We start from the raw sequence: 16,930 nt of genomic DNA, 5'->3' as shown, positions 1-16,930 counted from the left end.
GCCCAGAGCACCAGGTCAGGCTGCGGCTCTGCAGCTGCGCTGCCCGGCTGTCCAGAGCATTGTGCCGGTGGCGCAGCGCACTGAGGCTGCGGGGGAGGGGCCGAGGGCTAGCCTCCTGGGCCAGGAGCTCAGGGGCTGGGCAGGAGGGTCCCACGGGCCATAGTTTGCCCACTTCTGGTCTAGATGCTGCTTTGACATTGGAGCTTGGGCTGGAGCTCAGGATCCCAAGCCTGTCCTGCTCCCACTCCCCACAGGCTTCAGAACCCAAGCTCGAGCCTGAGCTGCACTGTCTACACAGCTGTTTTTAGTGCAAGAGAAAGTCTGTGGCCCCGGGCTAAAAGGCTTGCTCCCAGATGCAGTGTAGACATGGCCTCACCTGCGGAGGGGGAACCATAAAAAAACATTTAAACAAACGATGAGGAAAGCCCGGAAATGTAAAGTTAAGACTTCACTGAAAAGAACCAAATGTCTGAAAGCTCAGAGATATGCAGAGATAACAGATAGAATTTTCAAAAGGGCCTAAATAAGTTGGGAACCTAAGTCCCAATGACTTTGAGACTTAGGCTCCCAAGGTCGAAATCCTCAAAGGTATTTAGGTGCCTAACACTTTGACTCCTAAAACATTTAGGTGCTTTGGAAAACTTTACTCAGTGTTTAGCATTTGTCCAAACAACTTCACCTCTGACCCAATCTCCTGCTGCTCTCCCTGGCACCAGCCCCTTACCCCTCTCTCTCATTGAAAAGGGGCAGCACATGCTTGCTTGCTCCCTCCCTCCCTGCTGGCTGTCAGGGGCTCCTTCCCCACATGGGTGCTGGACTTTGGGGGTGGGGCCCATTGCAGACCGCTGGTGTTTGTTCCCCTCTTGCCCCCTGCTACTGAAGAGCTTCTCTCTCCTGCAGTGAGCTGCCCCCTTACTGCTGCTGTCATGAGGGAGCATTAGGGGCTGGCCTCTCATAATCTCAGCAGGGGGCAGACTCCAGAGACCCCTCATTGCTAGGGGAGAGTGCTCTTGCTGAGAGGGGAAAGGACCCCTCAAATCTTCCTCAACCATTTGTTTTAGACAGATTCACGTTGGGTATTAGAGAGCCCCCCTTTTCTTCCACCTGAGGAGCAGGCCTACAGCAGCACTTTCAGGATGGAGTGCTGAGTCACCTCATGAGGGTGACAGTTTACTGTGGCCCTTCGGGAGACCATGAATGAACTGGGGGTGGGACGGGGGCAGGTGCAAATAATAGGTGTCTTCAAATAATACTAGGCCTTGAAGTTTAAGTGCTGGAGTCCCAGTGGATAGCGGGCCAGGCATGTTCCCAGTTGTGCGCCTGCATTTACATGTCAAGTTACTGCAGCTCAGTGTGCATGAACCAGAAAGTGAAAGGGCTTTTTGATTTCTCTGTATATGCATGTGTGGTAATTGTACATACAAACGTCACCCCACCAGTGCCTCTAGCCACTGAAAACTAGCCCCCAGTGCTTGAAAAGCTTAGGGCCCTTATCGGACTCTCTGCTATGGAAAATGAACACTGCAAATCAGAGAGTCTGCATTGACATGTGCAGACAAATCTACCTTTCTTAATTACCCGCCCTTCGCCAGGGATAGACCGGAATGGAGCTGCTTTGGGCCTCTCGGACACATTGGGACCTGTGATGGAAAAGGCAATTAATCCTGTTATTTAAGAATAGGATTGCTCTTTTTAAAAAAAAACAAAAAACAAAAAAAAAAAACAAAAAAAAAACCACCACATGGAAGCAAACTACCAAATGTTTTCCTTACCGTATTCCTGGATGAGCTTTTGCAAAGTCAATGTTGATATTTGCCTTTGCCTTTTTGCTTTATTACCATAAGGATCTACAAGGGGAAGGAGAAAAGAGTGTTGGAGATTAGGATGCTCTCCACTGTGTTTTGTGATGAAAGTTTCCAGTACTGATGTATGCCTTCTGGTTATAGTGGAAAGGGTCTTCCCAAATGTAGTTCTCATTAGATATGTGATCTAAAGAGCTGATACAAAAAAATCACAACCCACCACCCTTAATATTATTCTAAAGAAGGACAATGCTGGAGTGCCGTTAGTAAAACCAAACTTTTTATGGATTCAAGGTTGCTCTCTCATGTAAAAATACAGCTTTGACATACTCTTAAGAATTCTATTAGTAGGAACTGTACCTTTTTCATCTGGTAGATATCTGAAATCCATTGACTCACTGACTTCCTGGTCAGAAGGCCTTCGCAGCTGCATCTTTACCGTAACTGGTTCAGTGATGTCTTCGTAAAATGGTGGGGTTTTGAATACAATAGCGACTTGACGGTGTACATCAGCTTGTGAGAAACTACCTTTGGCTTCCCACTCATTCCAGACAAATCTGACTTCTATATCATCTAGTCCATCAGAAACAGAAGGTACCAGTTAGTACAGAGAGAAAAAACTAAAACCTCTGGCCAACATTTTCAAACTTGTGGGCCTACAGTTAGGCATTTAAGTCCTTATGTAGGCTCCTAAATAGCCTGATTTTCAGAGGAGCTGATGACCTATTGAGTTCAATGGGAGTTGAGGGTGCTCAGCAACTCTGAAATCAGGCCGCTTATTTAGGAGCTTAAGTGAAGGTTTAGGGGCCTAACTTTAGGCCTCCAAGTTTGAAAATGTTGGCCTCCGCAGCTGAATACATTTGAAATGTATTCTGGGAAGAGGGAGAGAAACTAATCACAGTTACCTTTTTGAACCTTGTCACACAGTAGAAATATTTCATCTCCTCCTTTTACACTTCCACAGTTCTTGTTCACACGACAGATTCTCAACTCTGCTGTGTTGGGAGCCCCTAGAGAGAAAACAGGAAATAGCGATAGGATATAAGGACACAAGAACAGCTGTACTGGGTCAGACCAATGGTCCATCTAGCCCAGTATCTGGTCTTTCAGCAGTGGCCAATGCCAATTATGTCAGAGGGAATGAACAGAGCAGGCAATTTGAGTGATCCATCCCATGTTGTCCAGTTCCAGATTCTGGCAGTTGAGGTTTAGGAACACCCAGAGCTTGGCGTTGCATCCCTGACCATCTTGGCTAATAAAAAAGAGAGAGGGCTTTACGAAAGTGCCCTGGGATGACTGATGGGCAGGTATTACAGCAGTGTTATCAACATGAACGGATGTGAATGTAAGAGGTGAGTTTGAATGCACTTCTGTACTGGGCCTGCTATTAAAGTCTGTACTGGAAGGGGTGCTCCATCTAGCCCTCTCCACTATGTACGTAAGGCTTGTAAAGCATTAGTGGCTGCCATAGAATGAAAGTGCAGAGGAGAAATTCTGGTACATATAAACTGAAATGAAGGTCTCCATCCTGCTTGGCCTAACAAGGCAAATAACTGGAGCAGGGACAGTGCAGTGCACACCTGGCATTCAAAATGCCCTCCACATGAAGGTAATTTGGAAACATGTTCCTAGCCCAAGATGAAATCAGTAAGCAGGTGATGAAGGCAAGAAAGATGAAGGCTCTGGTCATGTAGCCTTTTCCTGTCTTGGGCACCAAACACCAAAACTGCTACTCTTAACCACTTATCTTCCATATTTATTCCAAAGCCAGCTCACATTACTGTTGCAAATATTTCACCACTTAGCCAGTGGTTGTTAATCAACATTACAGCAACTCTGACCCATAGAACTCGAATGCAAGGGTTTAGTCAATGACCCTTACACATCACTCTGGAGTTGCTGGAAAGGGTTGGGTCAGCAATTTGTGAAAGTGAAACCCTCCCCTTCCCCCCACCTCAGCACAGCAGATTATAGTTTTTACTTAGGGACATACTTGGTCCTCAAACCGCTAAGTTTGGTCTAAAAGAGATGGGCAAATGAGGGTGGGGCGAGAGTCAATGAGTCTTCCTATACACTCACACAGCATCTACTCAGTGTGGTCCCAGTCAGGATTGGGATCGCTGGGCACTACCACTATAGAAATATTTAATAAAAATAATATTTTTAAAAAATATTTAATAAAAAATAATAAAAAATAGCAGCTAACAGGTTTTTTTTTTTTAATTTTAACATTTGGAGGCAATGGCCAATTTTTTCAAAAACAGGATCCTAAAGTTAGACTCCAAAATTTGGATTTAGGCATCTAAATAGATGGCCAGATTTCAAAAAATACCCAACAGCCCCCAATAGGGTCTACAGGAATTTCTGGGTGTTCAGTATTTCTGAAATCTAGCCACCAAGGCCCCAGTCCAGCAAAATACTTTTAAGCATGTGCTTAACTAAGCATGCGAGCAATCCCAGTAAATCAACATATGTACATATGCTTAAATTTACGCATGGGGTTAGGTGCTTTGCTCGCTCAAGGCCTCATTTGGGTGCTTAAGTATAGAAAATTCTGAAAATCTTGGTAATATTGCATATTATCATCTGTAATTCTATACAAGGGGCCAGACTGGGCTCAAAGACAACCACCACACAACTTCTACTGACTTCAGCATCTGGGTAAAGATGTGCAGACACAGAAGGCCTCTGGCATTATATCAGTGCTCACAGAGGTATTGGATCAAGAACTGCCCTATGTAAGATTACCTCTGGTAACCTCACTGTTTGTCATTACAAAATAAACCAATACAATTAGGATAGCATAACTGCTTAGCCCTGAGCAGCATAGCTGCTGGAGACCTGCAAAGCTTTGGAGTCTTCAGTGCTGAAAGTAATTATTTTATCTACCACAAGTCAGACTTTAATATATTAACAGCAGCTTTTCATGAACAAATGTGGGATAAAGATTAGGATACTGTTTCAAATTGATATACTTCATAATTAATATAATAATTCATATATATCCAAGTAATATGCTGGGCAAAAGGTGGTCCAATGAATTTATAGGCTGCATCCCAAAAACCTAAATTAAAAGAACATTAAGGTTGCAAAGTCAAGCAGCTGAAAGTTAGGAAATCTCATAGTTAACGCTGCATGTGCAACTGTAATTCAGCCCCTTTGTGCATATTCATTAGGATACAGTCTTTACATATGTGATCACATGCTGGTTTTCCCCAACTCATTCAGTGCACAGGACAGACTGTGCTCACTGAATGAGCAACTCTTCAATATTTTGTTTCATCCTCATCATTTAATATGTGACCACATGCCTCACTGCACACTTTTCAAAACCTTCTCTACATAATAGTACAGAATTAACAACTTCCTCATGACGCTCTCAGCGTCATATCTTAGTGCTTTACTAACATGAATGGAATGGTCTTCACCAGAGCCCTGTGAGGTGAGGCATAATGACTAGCCAGACACATACCCAGTAATTCTGGGTGCCCAATTTGAGATGCCTAGTGTCTGATTTTTTCAGAGCATTTGGTATTATGTAGCACTTTGGATGTACAGAGCACAGCTCCCATGGACCTCAGTTGCAGCTGAGAGCGATCAGCACTTCTGCAAATCAGACCCCAGGTGTCTCAAGTTGGGTATTCAGAAAATGAGGAACACACAGTGACCACCATGTGAAAATTCTGGTTTACATAACGTGCACTGCATCACACAGGAACTCTGCAGCAGAATCCAATACTCCAGGGCAGCATTCAGCTGCCTTTACCATGAAACCGTCCTTTCTGTCCCTGCGGTTCCCAGTCTCATTCATGTCACACTTTCCCCAAATGAGGCAGGTATCCTACAAAAGGCCTCCTTCACTACACCAGCCTGATTCATTCACTGAGCCACGACACATTGCTTTTAGCTCCATCACTCAATGAATCAGGGGTCCTGTGGAAAAACTAGCATGTGATCATGTAATTAAGGACTGTATCATAATGCATACACACAAGGGGGATGAATTAAGGGTGCATAAGTAACCTTAATTCTGGCATTGCCTAACTTTTGAGAGCATGACTTTGCAACCTTGATGTCCTTTTAACATAGGAAATTACATTCCAGAAAACTAAGTTTTTTAAAAAGCAAATAAAAAAAACAGAAATTCCACCATGTGGAACCGGGCTGACCCCCAACACAGGTCATCAGGTTGTTCAGATCTACAGTACAGACCACTGCCACTTGAACAATGCGTAACTGTTGTTTTCTATTTGGTCCAGTCACTAGAAGGAGACGAGACTCACTTTGCCAGTCTGTTTCACAACTATCTGATGACAGCAAAGGAATATTAAGACTCAGGAATACTGGGTTCAGTTCCAGGCCTGGCAGAGGAGTATTCTTCAGTGGTTACAGACCTTTCTATCCCTATTTTCGCTCTCCTGCCCCTGCTCCTGGCCCCTCCTAGGCTCTCAGTGAAATGGCTGTAAGAATGTTTTTTTTAAAAACATACACCAAAAAACCATATTTCTCCCTGATCTCATTCTCAGAAATGGCTGAACCGTTTTAGCAGAAATTTCCCAGACATGTCAGCCTGAGGTAGACACCCAACATGGGAAATTTCAGCCTAAAATAATTAAAGTTTGGCAAAGTTACAAGCAACTGAAAACGGGAGCCATCTTAGCTATAGACAGTGCCACCTGCACTATTTTATAAACTGACACTTTCTTCGGCTCCACCTGTACCCGTTTAATTGTTTCCACTTTAAGTTCATACATTTCAAAAATGAATAAGTTGATGGAGACTAAAAATGACAAAAAGTGAAGACAAATTATTACATGAATGCGTGTGGGAAGAACAAAATATATGACAATGCAGAGAGAGCTATAAATATTTGTATTGCTACTTGTTTGAACAGACTTGCAACAGCTCTGGGTGAGTAATGTAGGTATCCCAAAGCCACTGACAAAACAAACTGTATTTAGATCATCTCGGTCTATAAACCATGAGAATATACTGAGAGCCACAGTTCAGTAGGAAGAAAACGTGTGTTACCTGAACAAGTTGGCTGTTTATTGCATGTATTCAACTGCATAATTTTGGCCACTTTATAATACTCTATGAGAGAGAGTGCATACACACTACACATTTTTAACCAAGGTCAAAACTTGACCTTTCTTAATTCTGTATGTCAGAACTAGTTTGAAAAGGTCAACAAATTCACGAGATGTCACAGCAATTCTACCAATTTGTGGTTGAAGTTATGCATCATGTTTTAGTTACACTACCACTAAGCTACAATGGAGGACTCCAAACACCCATAATACAAAACAAAATCACACCTACACACATACACACACCCCATGATAAAACCAAAGAAAGCTTAGCAGGGACTGACGTCAACTGAAAGGCACTTGTATTTATGATCTAGCACGGGGGTCGGCAACCTTTCAGAAGTGTGTGCCGAGTCTTCATTTATTCACTCTAATTTAAGGTTTTGCGTGCCAGTAATACATTTTAACGTTTTTAGAAGGTCTCTTTCTATAAGTCTATAATATATTACTAAACTATTGTTGTATGTAAAGTAAATAAGGTTTTTAAAATGTTTAAGAAGCTTCATTTAAAAATTAAATTAAAATGCAGAGCGTCCCGGACTGGTGGCCAGGACCCAGGCAGTGTGACTGCCACTGAAAATCAGCTCGCATGCCACCTTTGGCATGCGTGCCATAGGTTGCCTACCCCGATCTAGCGTATTTCTAAATGGTAGTTGAGAGACATTGCTTTTAGCTCTGTTAATTTTATCCCAACCTCACCAGCTCTGCTATAAAGTCCCTGAATAAAAGATTGTGTAGCATTTCAACTGGCAAAAGTAAGAGATTTATAGCATGTTTTAAAAATAGGTAAAAATAACAAAAACCCTGGTTAGAACTGAATACTTCCATAATGGTTATGTCAATTCATAGCACAACTCTCCTCATCAACTGCACAGATGCACCTTTTTTCTAAATCAGTGGCTTCTACTAAAATAATCGGTCTCGCGATCTACAAAACTTGGCACAGAAAGACGACAAAAATAATTGCCAAAGTCTTCAACAATTATTAAAGGCTATTCTGCAAAGGCAGGATATAAATATTTATATCTCATATTTCACACTCCTTTTTCAGACGATCCAGTTACAGTATAGCGAAGTCACTCAAAAATCCTCTGAAAAAGTTAATCCTTTGCAAAACACATCTGTTTGTGGTAAAATTCCATCCTGGATAGTGAGTCAGCACAAGACCTATGCATCACTTACGGGACCAGACCCTGAGCTGCTCAAAACTGGCATCACTCCATTGAAGGCAGTGAAGCTACGCAAACTTATACCAGCTCAGGTTCTGTCCCAGGCCCTCAAAATAAGGGTTGATGGGACATAAGTAGTTTAGAGCTTTGTGCTAATTCTCTACATGGGTGAATTTCACCCATAGGGCCTGATCCAAAGCCCCAAAGAAGTCAACAGAAAGATTCCCCAGTTATTTCAAAAGGCTTTGGATCAGGTCCTTGGCGCACCGATTGAGTTTTATGGCAGCTAAGTCCAAGCTGGGACCTTTCTCAGCAATCTTTATCACTACAAAATATTTTAAACGCCTTGCCTACTGGAAACTGGGTTTCTTGTGGTTACTGCTGCAGTACGTAACCAAGGGCCATGAAAGGATCTAACGAGTAGTATGACTGATAGAGATACTGCACCTCCTACTACCCAATGTCAACATACCACTCACACCTTTGTTAGGCCCATTTGATATCCAACAGGCATATACACAACCTACAGTCCATATTCTGGCCTTGGCTCTAAGCACTAGGATCCAAAGCCAGTGCTAGGATCCTTGGCCCTGTGTTTGCATTAGATAGCGCAACAGAGCTAGAGAGCTGAGAGGGAAATGGCTGGGAAGCTGGCCTGACCTCTGGCACTTCCAATACAAGGGAAAAGTTATCACTTAAAAGTGCACCTGTCCAGTTGGGATACTCACGGTTATCATAAATAGGGTTGGAGATGACAGGAGGAAGTGGTAACGTGCAACTGCCGTGTTCATCAGGGAGGAACACCTGAAAGCAGAGTCTCACGACATTGAGGTCATACTCATCAACATTGAGCAGCTGTTCTTCGGGCACTGCAAGGTAGAGAGAAATGGCAGAGTAAGAGTTATCACACAGAAGCAGCAATCACACTTAAAGAAATTGGGGTGAATCTCTGCTGGTAGAAGCAACAATGCCACCAGTGCATGGAGGATTCACCTGTGACACTCACTAAACCCCACATATCAATCCCTTGAATGTGGAACAGTAGCCTTTAACCCTTACTCTCTTCCAAACCTATTATTAGCCTGAGAACAGTTTTATGGTCTCATCTAGCCATTCAAAGAATCACAAACCAAGTGCCTACAGTATCAGCAGACCATAATAATACTTCCAGTTCACCCATCCTCCAAAAACCTCCTACAAATTTCATTACCCCGTTAGTCAAGAGTGAAGCTTGAAACATGCTTGGACAAAAAACAAACAAAAAAAAAACCAGCAGTGACCACACTGTACTGATAAATGTCAAACACTTGCATCACCGTTTTGGTGTCCGCCCCCACACAGCGTAGGAGGTGACACCACCCACCCACGCTGGTGACTTTTGGTATTATTGAAATAGTACATGCAGCAAATTCAAATTCCTCTGCATTTTTCATTTGCAATTGTGATTTGAATATCTCAGTCCCTCCAGATCTCAGAGTTTTAAAAATAAATTTGATCTTTTTCATTTTAAACATGGGATATTTATCTATAAATGCACCAGGATTTGAAAGTTAAAAATCAGCCCCTCTACAGTTTTAAATATTTTGGATCCAAACCTGGTGTCCTAAGATCCTCTCCTGACAGAGTTTTGTCAGTGTAAAGAGTGCAGGATCAGGCCCAGCTAATTTATCAGAAAGTCTAAGGCAAAGTTTCAAAATATAATATACATTAGTAGTAGACTTTTTAATTTAACAGAACAGGGTCTTTGTGAAGCAGATTTGGTCACTGGCACCATTTCACCCTGTAATCTGCAATTTCTGTGTTCCGACTCTCTCAGATAACCTGCACCTGAACATACAGTGCTAGTACTCCCTGCCCAACTCCCCTTACCGAGAACTAGGGGCTGGATGCTGGGCCAGGAACAGATCGGAGGCAGCTCACACCTCCCTATTCAGAGGCTGCAGGGATCAGCACTGCCCCCGTCGAGGCGAGGATCTGGTAAGGCCTGACTTGCCAGTAGCAGAACTGCAACCTACCGTGTCGAAGGTACACACGACAAGGGCAGTCCTCAGGGCTCAGCTCAACTGTTAACTGCTTCAACAGCTGCAGGGGCTTTGCACAAGCACAATCTCTGCAATGTATGTCCACCCCAGCCATGTCACTCCCAAATCTTCCTCCTCCAACGCCACACTCAACTTGCCATCACTCTGCCCCAGAATGCCCCTGCAGAGCTGGGCCTGGGCATAGGGGACCCCAGCAATACAATTACACCTAGTTGGCTAACACAGGCTCAATGCTGATTTGGTCTCTCTCCAAGCTCAAACCATTAGGAGTAGGCAAGAGGACTCAGGAGACTTGGAGGTGCACCTTGTAGAGTTTCCGCCAAATGCTACCTTCATGGGAAGATATTTGTGGCCTCGGGGTGTGGCAGAAAGCATAGCCCCCCCTACCCTGCAGAGCTCAGAGATCTACAGGAAAAGGCAATGCCAAACTTGTGCACTCGGGAGAACGTGCAGTGGGGCAGGTCTCTCCTCCACCCTGGTATGGCTCTTGGAGAGTAGTGTGTGGTGCCTGTAGGGCTTATGCAGCCCTTTTTACACCGATTTGCTCTTTCTGCAGCAAGTTCTGGTAGAATACACCAGCAACAAAGATGTTTGGGAATGACTATTGGCTTGTTTCTGCTGCTAGAATTAGGCCTGAAGACAGTTTTCTGCTAGGAGGGTGCAATGTGTCACAAAGATGGGATCTCTGAGCCCAAACCCCTTTCTCTAATTGGACAGATGGCTTCTCAACCTAGCTCAGGCCTAGCAGATGCAGTCCACTCATCTTTTTGATGTCACCTGACTGATATAAATGTTTAATTTTTTCCCTCTTGACTAAGTCTTAGGGAATGGCATATTAACTGTCCCAATGTCTCTGGTAGCTCATCCACTCCCCAAAAACTTGAGGCAGTTAAGCAATGACATCTCAGTAGCATTCAGGTTCAGGGCCTGAAGTTGGTGTTTCAGCACTAGCCTTTGGTGATAACCCAGACCCTGATGTTGAGGGTTTCCCAGGCTCATTCTGTAGCTCCTGGATCATAAATTACTAAACTAAAGGTGGGCTCAAACTTTATCCAGATAACAAACCTCTCTCAGTGGATTTGAAGGTATTGGGAACTGCTATGGTTTAGCTCATTGCAGATATATGGAACCAGGCATGACAATCTGGATCTGGTTTCTGATATCATACCATCTCAAAGCTGGGATCCACAGCTGTGGATCAGGGGTCTCTACTACAAACTAAGGCCCCAATCATGCATTGTGGTTTGCACAGGTGCAGCAGTCTGCCCATGCACAAAAAGTTGCAAGATTAGTGCCTAAAGCAATTCCAGAGTTCCAAAAATGTATTAGATTATGTGGGAATTTATATGCTAATAGTAAGGTTCAAATAATATATTTTCCCAAGGTGTAAATGAGCTTTCAAACTCTCACTGCTTCCTAATCAGTCCGCTTGACCAAGCTGTTCATTACCTTGAAATACAGAAAGGGTACAATGGACTAATAATTCCAAAATATGAAATCCATTTGAAGAACAGTTTTTACTGGAGACATCAGTGTTGTGTTTCCCATATTCTTAAAAGTAGTTTAACATTTAAAAAAAAAAATCTGCCATTTGAAAGAGGAAGTGTTCAGTTAAGACTGATTCCTCGTCTATTTTTAAATTTCACTTCTTACTAGATGAACAGAATACAATGCAGCAATCATGTTCTCTTTTATTGTTTTAACTCCATCTTGTGATAAGATATTTTTAAAAAACCCCAAATATATGGGCCAAATTCCACCCTTGCATAAAAAACACACAGCTCTCATTAATGTCCACAGGAACAGCATTCACCCTTTGAGGACAGATTACAACCCAAATCCTTATTTCTGACCTGAGTGGGAATTAAGAGTCTGATCCTGCTCCCACTGAGTTTTGTCGTTGACTTCAGAGGCAGGATCAAGCTCTAAGTAAAGACTATTTAAAAATAAACCAAAATGACAGTGACTTATTCTACATGAAAAGCCAGATCCTCAGCTGCTGTAGTTTGCTGTAGCTACAGTGATTTCAGTGTTGAAGGAACCAGGCTGAGGATCCATCCCAAATATCTGAACATTCTAACATGTAGTAGAGAGGATAAAAAAAAAAATCTGATCCCACTGTGTGAGCCTCACACAAGTAGTCCCACTGAAGTAGTCAATGGGAGTACTCACATGAAGTGCTCAGAAAGCAAAGGACTGATTGCATGTTGGGGTTTGGGGAGCACAGATATGTTAAGAAAAGCTTATGCACAACTTTATATTTATAAAAGAAAGTGCCTAATCTCTTGGCTTCAGTTCTTCTTCTTACTTTTAAACTCACTGTTTTTAAATGGCACCACACCTTACTGTCATCACAGGAACCAACCAAAGGAGTTTTACAACTAGGCCTGGCCCATCATCATAAATTTCCTGTGACTGTCCATTCTAATTAAAACCTGGTCTCACTGCAGCTGAGTTCACACCTCTTAGGAGTTCACTTTCTGTGACTATTCTAGCACACAAACGTACATGAAGGAAAGATTGTGAAAACAGTGAATTTTAAGTAACTTTACGAATACTGATGGAAAGCAAATTCTGAATTCATAAAATGCAGTTATTTGCGTCAGAAACCTTACTCATGTGATCATAGAACAAAAAAGTCATCTGACCTATTACACACACAATAAAAACCAGCCAATGCTATTCAAATTCTCACCAAGAACAGCTCACAATCTACATGAAAAAAAGCTATTCAACTTTTAATTTTAAATTAATAAATTTGAAAAAAATGCAGCATCATTAACCCCAAGATTGTCTTAAATATAATGAGATTTCAAAAATAGTAAATTTGAAGGTTTTTTTTATCTGCTTTCTGGGTTTAGGGTCAAACTTTTGTCTACAATCATGAGAGCTAGAAATGTAGCTTACATTTTTAAATAAAAGATTATCTCAACTATCACTTTACTCCTGGCACTGGGGATTAAAAAAAAATTACATCAACTGTCCTGAGATTTGCAATAAAATTGTGGGAGTCACCAACACTGAAAATGGTTAGCTGCTTAAAATCAATATGCTACAAGAAAGAGGTTACACTCATTAATAAATGATTTTTCTATTAATTTGTCACTTCAGTGCTACTTACCACTGTTTCAAGAGATACTCTGATACAACTGCTGTAAAGAGATTCTTATTTATCTGTGTCAAAAACAATAAAACCTGTAACAGCTCTCCACTTCTGCATCCATGCAGCTAGGGTGGAGACTAACAAGGAACTATAACAGCTGCAAGTTCCAAAGCCATTGACTTCAGCAGGGAGCCCTAAATTCCATCTCTGTATTGTAGCTTCAGTGACAACTAGTTCCTCCAAATGTCTGTCCCTCTTTAAAAAAAAAAAAAGGGGGTGGAAAATTATGCTACCTGGAAAGAGTAAATAGGATTATGGAACCCTCAACTTGAAGAGTAGTAAGTGGACTATTAAAAAGTAACAGATCTTAAGAGAACAATTTATAAATCACTATTTAAAATCTATATGCTGCAACAGCTCCCCACATTTGAGGGCAGCATTTCCAAAAGCATTCAGTAGTGGACTAATTCTGCTCCCGCTGAAGTCAAACATTAGACCAATGCAGTTAGACCAATGCTGAGCGCTCTTTAAAATCCAATCCAAAACTCCAGTGATTTGTAGGAGTGGGGAAAATCAAATGCAACGTGATCAGATTAAAGCCAGGTCTACACTCGACCCAGCTATGTCACTCAGAGGGTGCGAAAAATCCACACTCCTGAGCAATTTAGTTAAACTGAACTAACTGCTAGTGTAGACAGCACTAGACTTCTTCCACTGATCTAGCTTCCATCTCTTGGGGTGGTGGATTAGCTACACTAATGGGAGAACCCCTCCCGTTGCTACACTGTGTGTTGCTGTGCCGCTGTAGTGTTTTAAGTGTAGACTAGACCTTAGGATAAACTTAAAATGTTTGTGACTTGAAAGAAACGTCTGGGGGCCTTTACAAATATATTAACTACCTCAAATTAATTGGCATTCAATTACCTCAAACTAACTGCCCATCAATAAACTTGACGTAAAAGAAGTCTAGTGTTTGGGTTGAGAGGCCCTAAGCGGGCAGGTGCACTCTGTATAAACTCAAGTTTCTGGGTGGTCTTCAGATGTAGCCCCAGTGTAGAGCACACAGCAGTAACCCAGTCTGGAGATGATCCACAGGCATGGATCACTGTGGCAAGGTCTGCTTCTGAGGGGAACGGTTGTCATTTCTTTTCCAAGCATAGATGAAAAATAGCACTCCTGGCTACTGCCTTCTGCTTGACCATCCAAAAATCAGGATCTATGGAACCTGGAATAATTTCCTACAGAAAAATAGTTGGGTGGTCAAGGGAAAGCTCTAAACAGATGAGAACAGCACAGTTATCCCCAAGGAGCTCCTCTGCCATCAATGGCAAGACAGACTGGAGGAAAATGGTCTGACTGAGCTAGCATGCTGAAAACAGAGTACAGTCGCAGTGCCAGGAAGGACAAGCCACCCTGAGTACATGACTATGGTCTCGGACGGCTACATACTCAGGGCAACTAGCCCATCCTGCAGCTAGAGCTGCTCTATTTTTAGTGAGCTAGTTCAATCAGAGCTAGCAGGAGTAAGTCTCCTGAACCCAAAGTTACACTTCCAGTTTGAATACCTAAGGCCTTGTCTACACTACAAATGCTTTGTTGGTACAGCTAAACTGGCAGAGTACCCGGTGGAGAGACAGCGTAAGTTGACAGGAGTTTTTCTGTCAGCATAGTAACACCATCCCTCCACAAACATTAGCTACACTGACAAAAGATCTTCTCAGCACAGCTGTATCTACACTGAGGCTTTTGCTGACAGAACTATGTAGACTGGGGGGGTATGTTTTTTATACCCCTGACTGACAAAGCTATGCTGACAAAACTTTGTAGTGCAGATCAGGCCTGGCCTGGGAGGACTTAGGGGAACTGGGTTGAGTTTCTGGTCTGCTGCAAGACTCCCTGGATGACCTTTGATAAATCCGTTAAATTACACTGGGATGTTCCTTTGAAAATCCCACTCCTAATCCTTCTACGTCTCAGTCCCCATCCTTAAATGGAGAATAATGCTTTGCTACCTCGCAAGGGTGTTGCTAGGATAAATCCACTAACTTGGGTGAAATGCCCAGATGCTACGGTGATGGGGCAAGATAAACAGACAGAAAGGAACGTTCTCTGCCATTCTCTCACTAGCAATATAGCCCCAAGAGTTGGGTTCTATGGAATTATGCATCTCTGGAGAGCTCATTTTTCTTGCTTCTGTAACATTAAACTGCAAAAATTCTGGGCCTGATTCATCACTGTGTAATTCCAAGTTCCTGGCACAAATGTGAACCAACCCACTGGTAAAATCAAGCCCTTCTTTTTATGTCTACACTAATGCAGCTGCAGCACTGTAAGATCACTCATGTAGTCACTCTACGCTGATGGATGACAGCTCTCCCGTCGACATAATAAAATCACCTCAACGAGCACCGGTAGCTATGTTGGCAGGAGAAGCGCTCCCGCCAACATAGCGCTGTTTACACGAGCACTTGTGCTAGCGAAACTTATGTTGCTCAGGTGTGTGGTTTTTTCACACCAATGAGCGACATAAGTTTTGTGAACATAAGTAGTAGTGTAGACATGGCCTTAAGCTGCCAGAAGGACCAATACACTATCAGGTGAAATTATTTTGGGATTAAAGACTGAAGTTCTCTTGTGATGAGATTGTATAGGGAAAGTGAAAGGTCATTTGGAATATTGAAAAGAAGTATAGATGAGGTAGGTGCAGCTTGTTAGAGGTCACCATACCTGATTCATAGCAGACTCCTCCCTCCCGCCCCAAGCAATAACATCAAACTGACTTGTGGAAGCCACCCACTCTAGAACTGAAAGGCGGGCAACTCAGCATCTAACCTTAACGAGCATGGAAACTTCTGAGGCAAAAGTGCCAAGCTGCCGAAAGGCCTTGTGCTGATTTTATAAAATGCAAAGCGTGCAGAAAGGGCGGTGTTAAGAATACCAGCTTAATTTACCAAGGGACACGTTGTAGCCTCAGTAACTCACACAGTAGTTGTGTGCACATATTGCTGAGCAGAATTAAGCCTCTACCTCTCTAACAAATACAACTATGACTATTGCCCTAACGATCAAAAACTGTACTTCACTCACTAGGCCACATACGTTCCCACTATGCAGCCAGCTCATACAGATTGAGGGCTAGACTCAGTGTTTACTCTCAGCCCTGTGTAAGGGATGGCATGTAGATGCACTGCCTTGGGAGTAGCTCATAAAAGACTGTGACTCGAAGATACTCCTCTGAGACACAATTCCTCCAAAACCCCTTTAGAGCAGGGGTTGAGAGTTATATTGCATCTGCCCACTACCAGATTCCGCTTACTCCAGCCCTCGCCTCCAGACTGGTGCAAAGTTGGGGAGTAGATGGCTCCAGCTACTCCCTGCACCTCACTTGCAAGAGCAAAATACCTGGCATGCAGTCCCTGCTCTCCCCACATGCCTATGTAGGTCCTGCACTGTGTGCAGGGGTGGTGAAGTGAGGATTTTACATCCCTGCAGGGCTACGTGAAGTTAAGTCACAACTGCCCCTTCGAAGAGAGATACCTTGCCTTTCTGAAGGAAGAATTTGGCTCTATACACTATCAAGGGGATTTCACTACAGCAAACCTGTGGAAGAAACATCTCACACTGTCTCATGATTTTATGTAGTGCCCATCACCATAAAAGCATCTAGGAAGCCAACTAGCCAGTAAAAACTAAAATTAATAGCAATGAGTAAGTCTGTCTCTCC

General features: G+C 42.9%; 1 protein-coding gene across 2 annotated transcripts in view; it reads right to left on the bottom strand.

The window, feature by feature from the left end:
- REL (REL proto-oncogene, NF-kB subunit) overlaps nucleotides 1-16,930 on the bottom strand; it is a 45,542-nt gene that overhangs the window by 8,234 nt on the left and 20,378 nt on the right. For both annotated transcript variants that reach the window (XM_027822322.3, XM_043543890.1), the window contains exons 5-9: nucleotides 8,790-8,930; nucleotides 2,708-2,812; nucleotides 2,163-2,375; nucleotides 1,773-1,847; nucleotides 1,566-1,640 (exon numbers count right to left, since the gene is read on the bottom strand). In XM_027822322.3, coding sequence (XP_027678123.1) covers nucleotides 1,566-1,640; nucleotides 1,773-1,847; nucleotides 2,163-2,375; nucleotides 2,708-2,812; nucleotides 8,790-8,930 — 609 coding nt within the window. The remainder of the gene's footprint in view (nucleotides 1-1,565; nucleotides 1,641-1,772; nucleotides 1,848-2,162; nucleotides 2,376-2,707; nucleotides 2,813-8,789; nucleotides 8,931-16,930) is intronic.

This window comes from Chelonia mydas, chromosome 3 (genome assembly GCF_015237465.2).
Source record: "Chelonia mydas isolate rCheMyd1 chromosome 3, rCheMyd1.pri.v2, whole genome shotgun sequence".
In the NCBI taxonomy this organism is placed as follows: domain Eukaryota; kingdom Metazoa; phylum Chordata; order Testudines; family Cheloniidae; genus Chelonia; species Chelonia mydas.
This window is presented reverse-complemented; position numbering and strand designations above follow the sequence as displayed.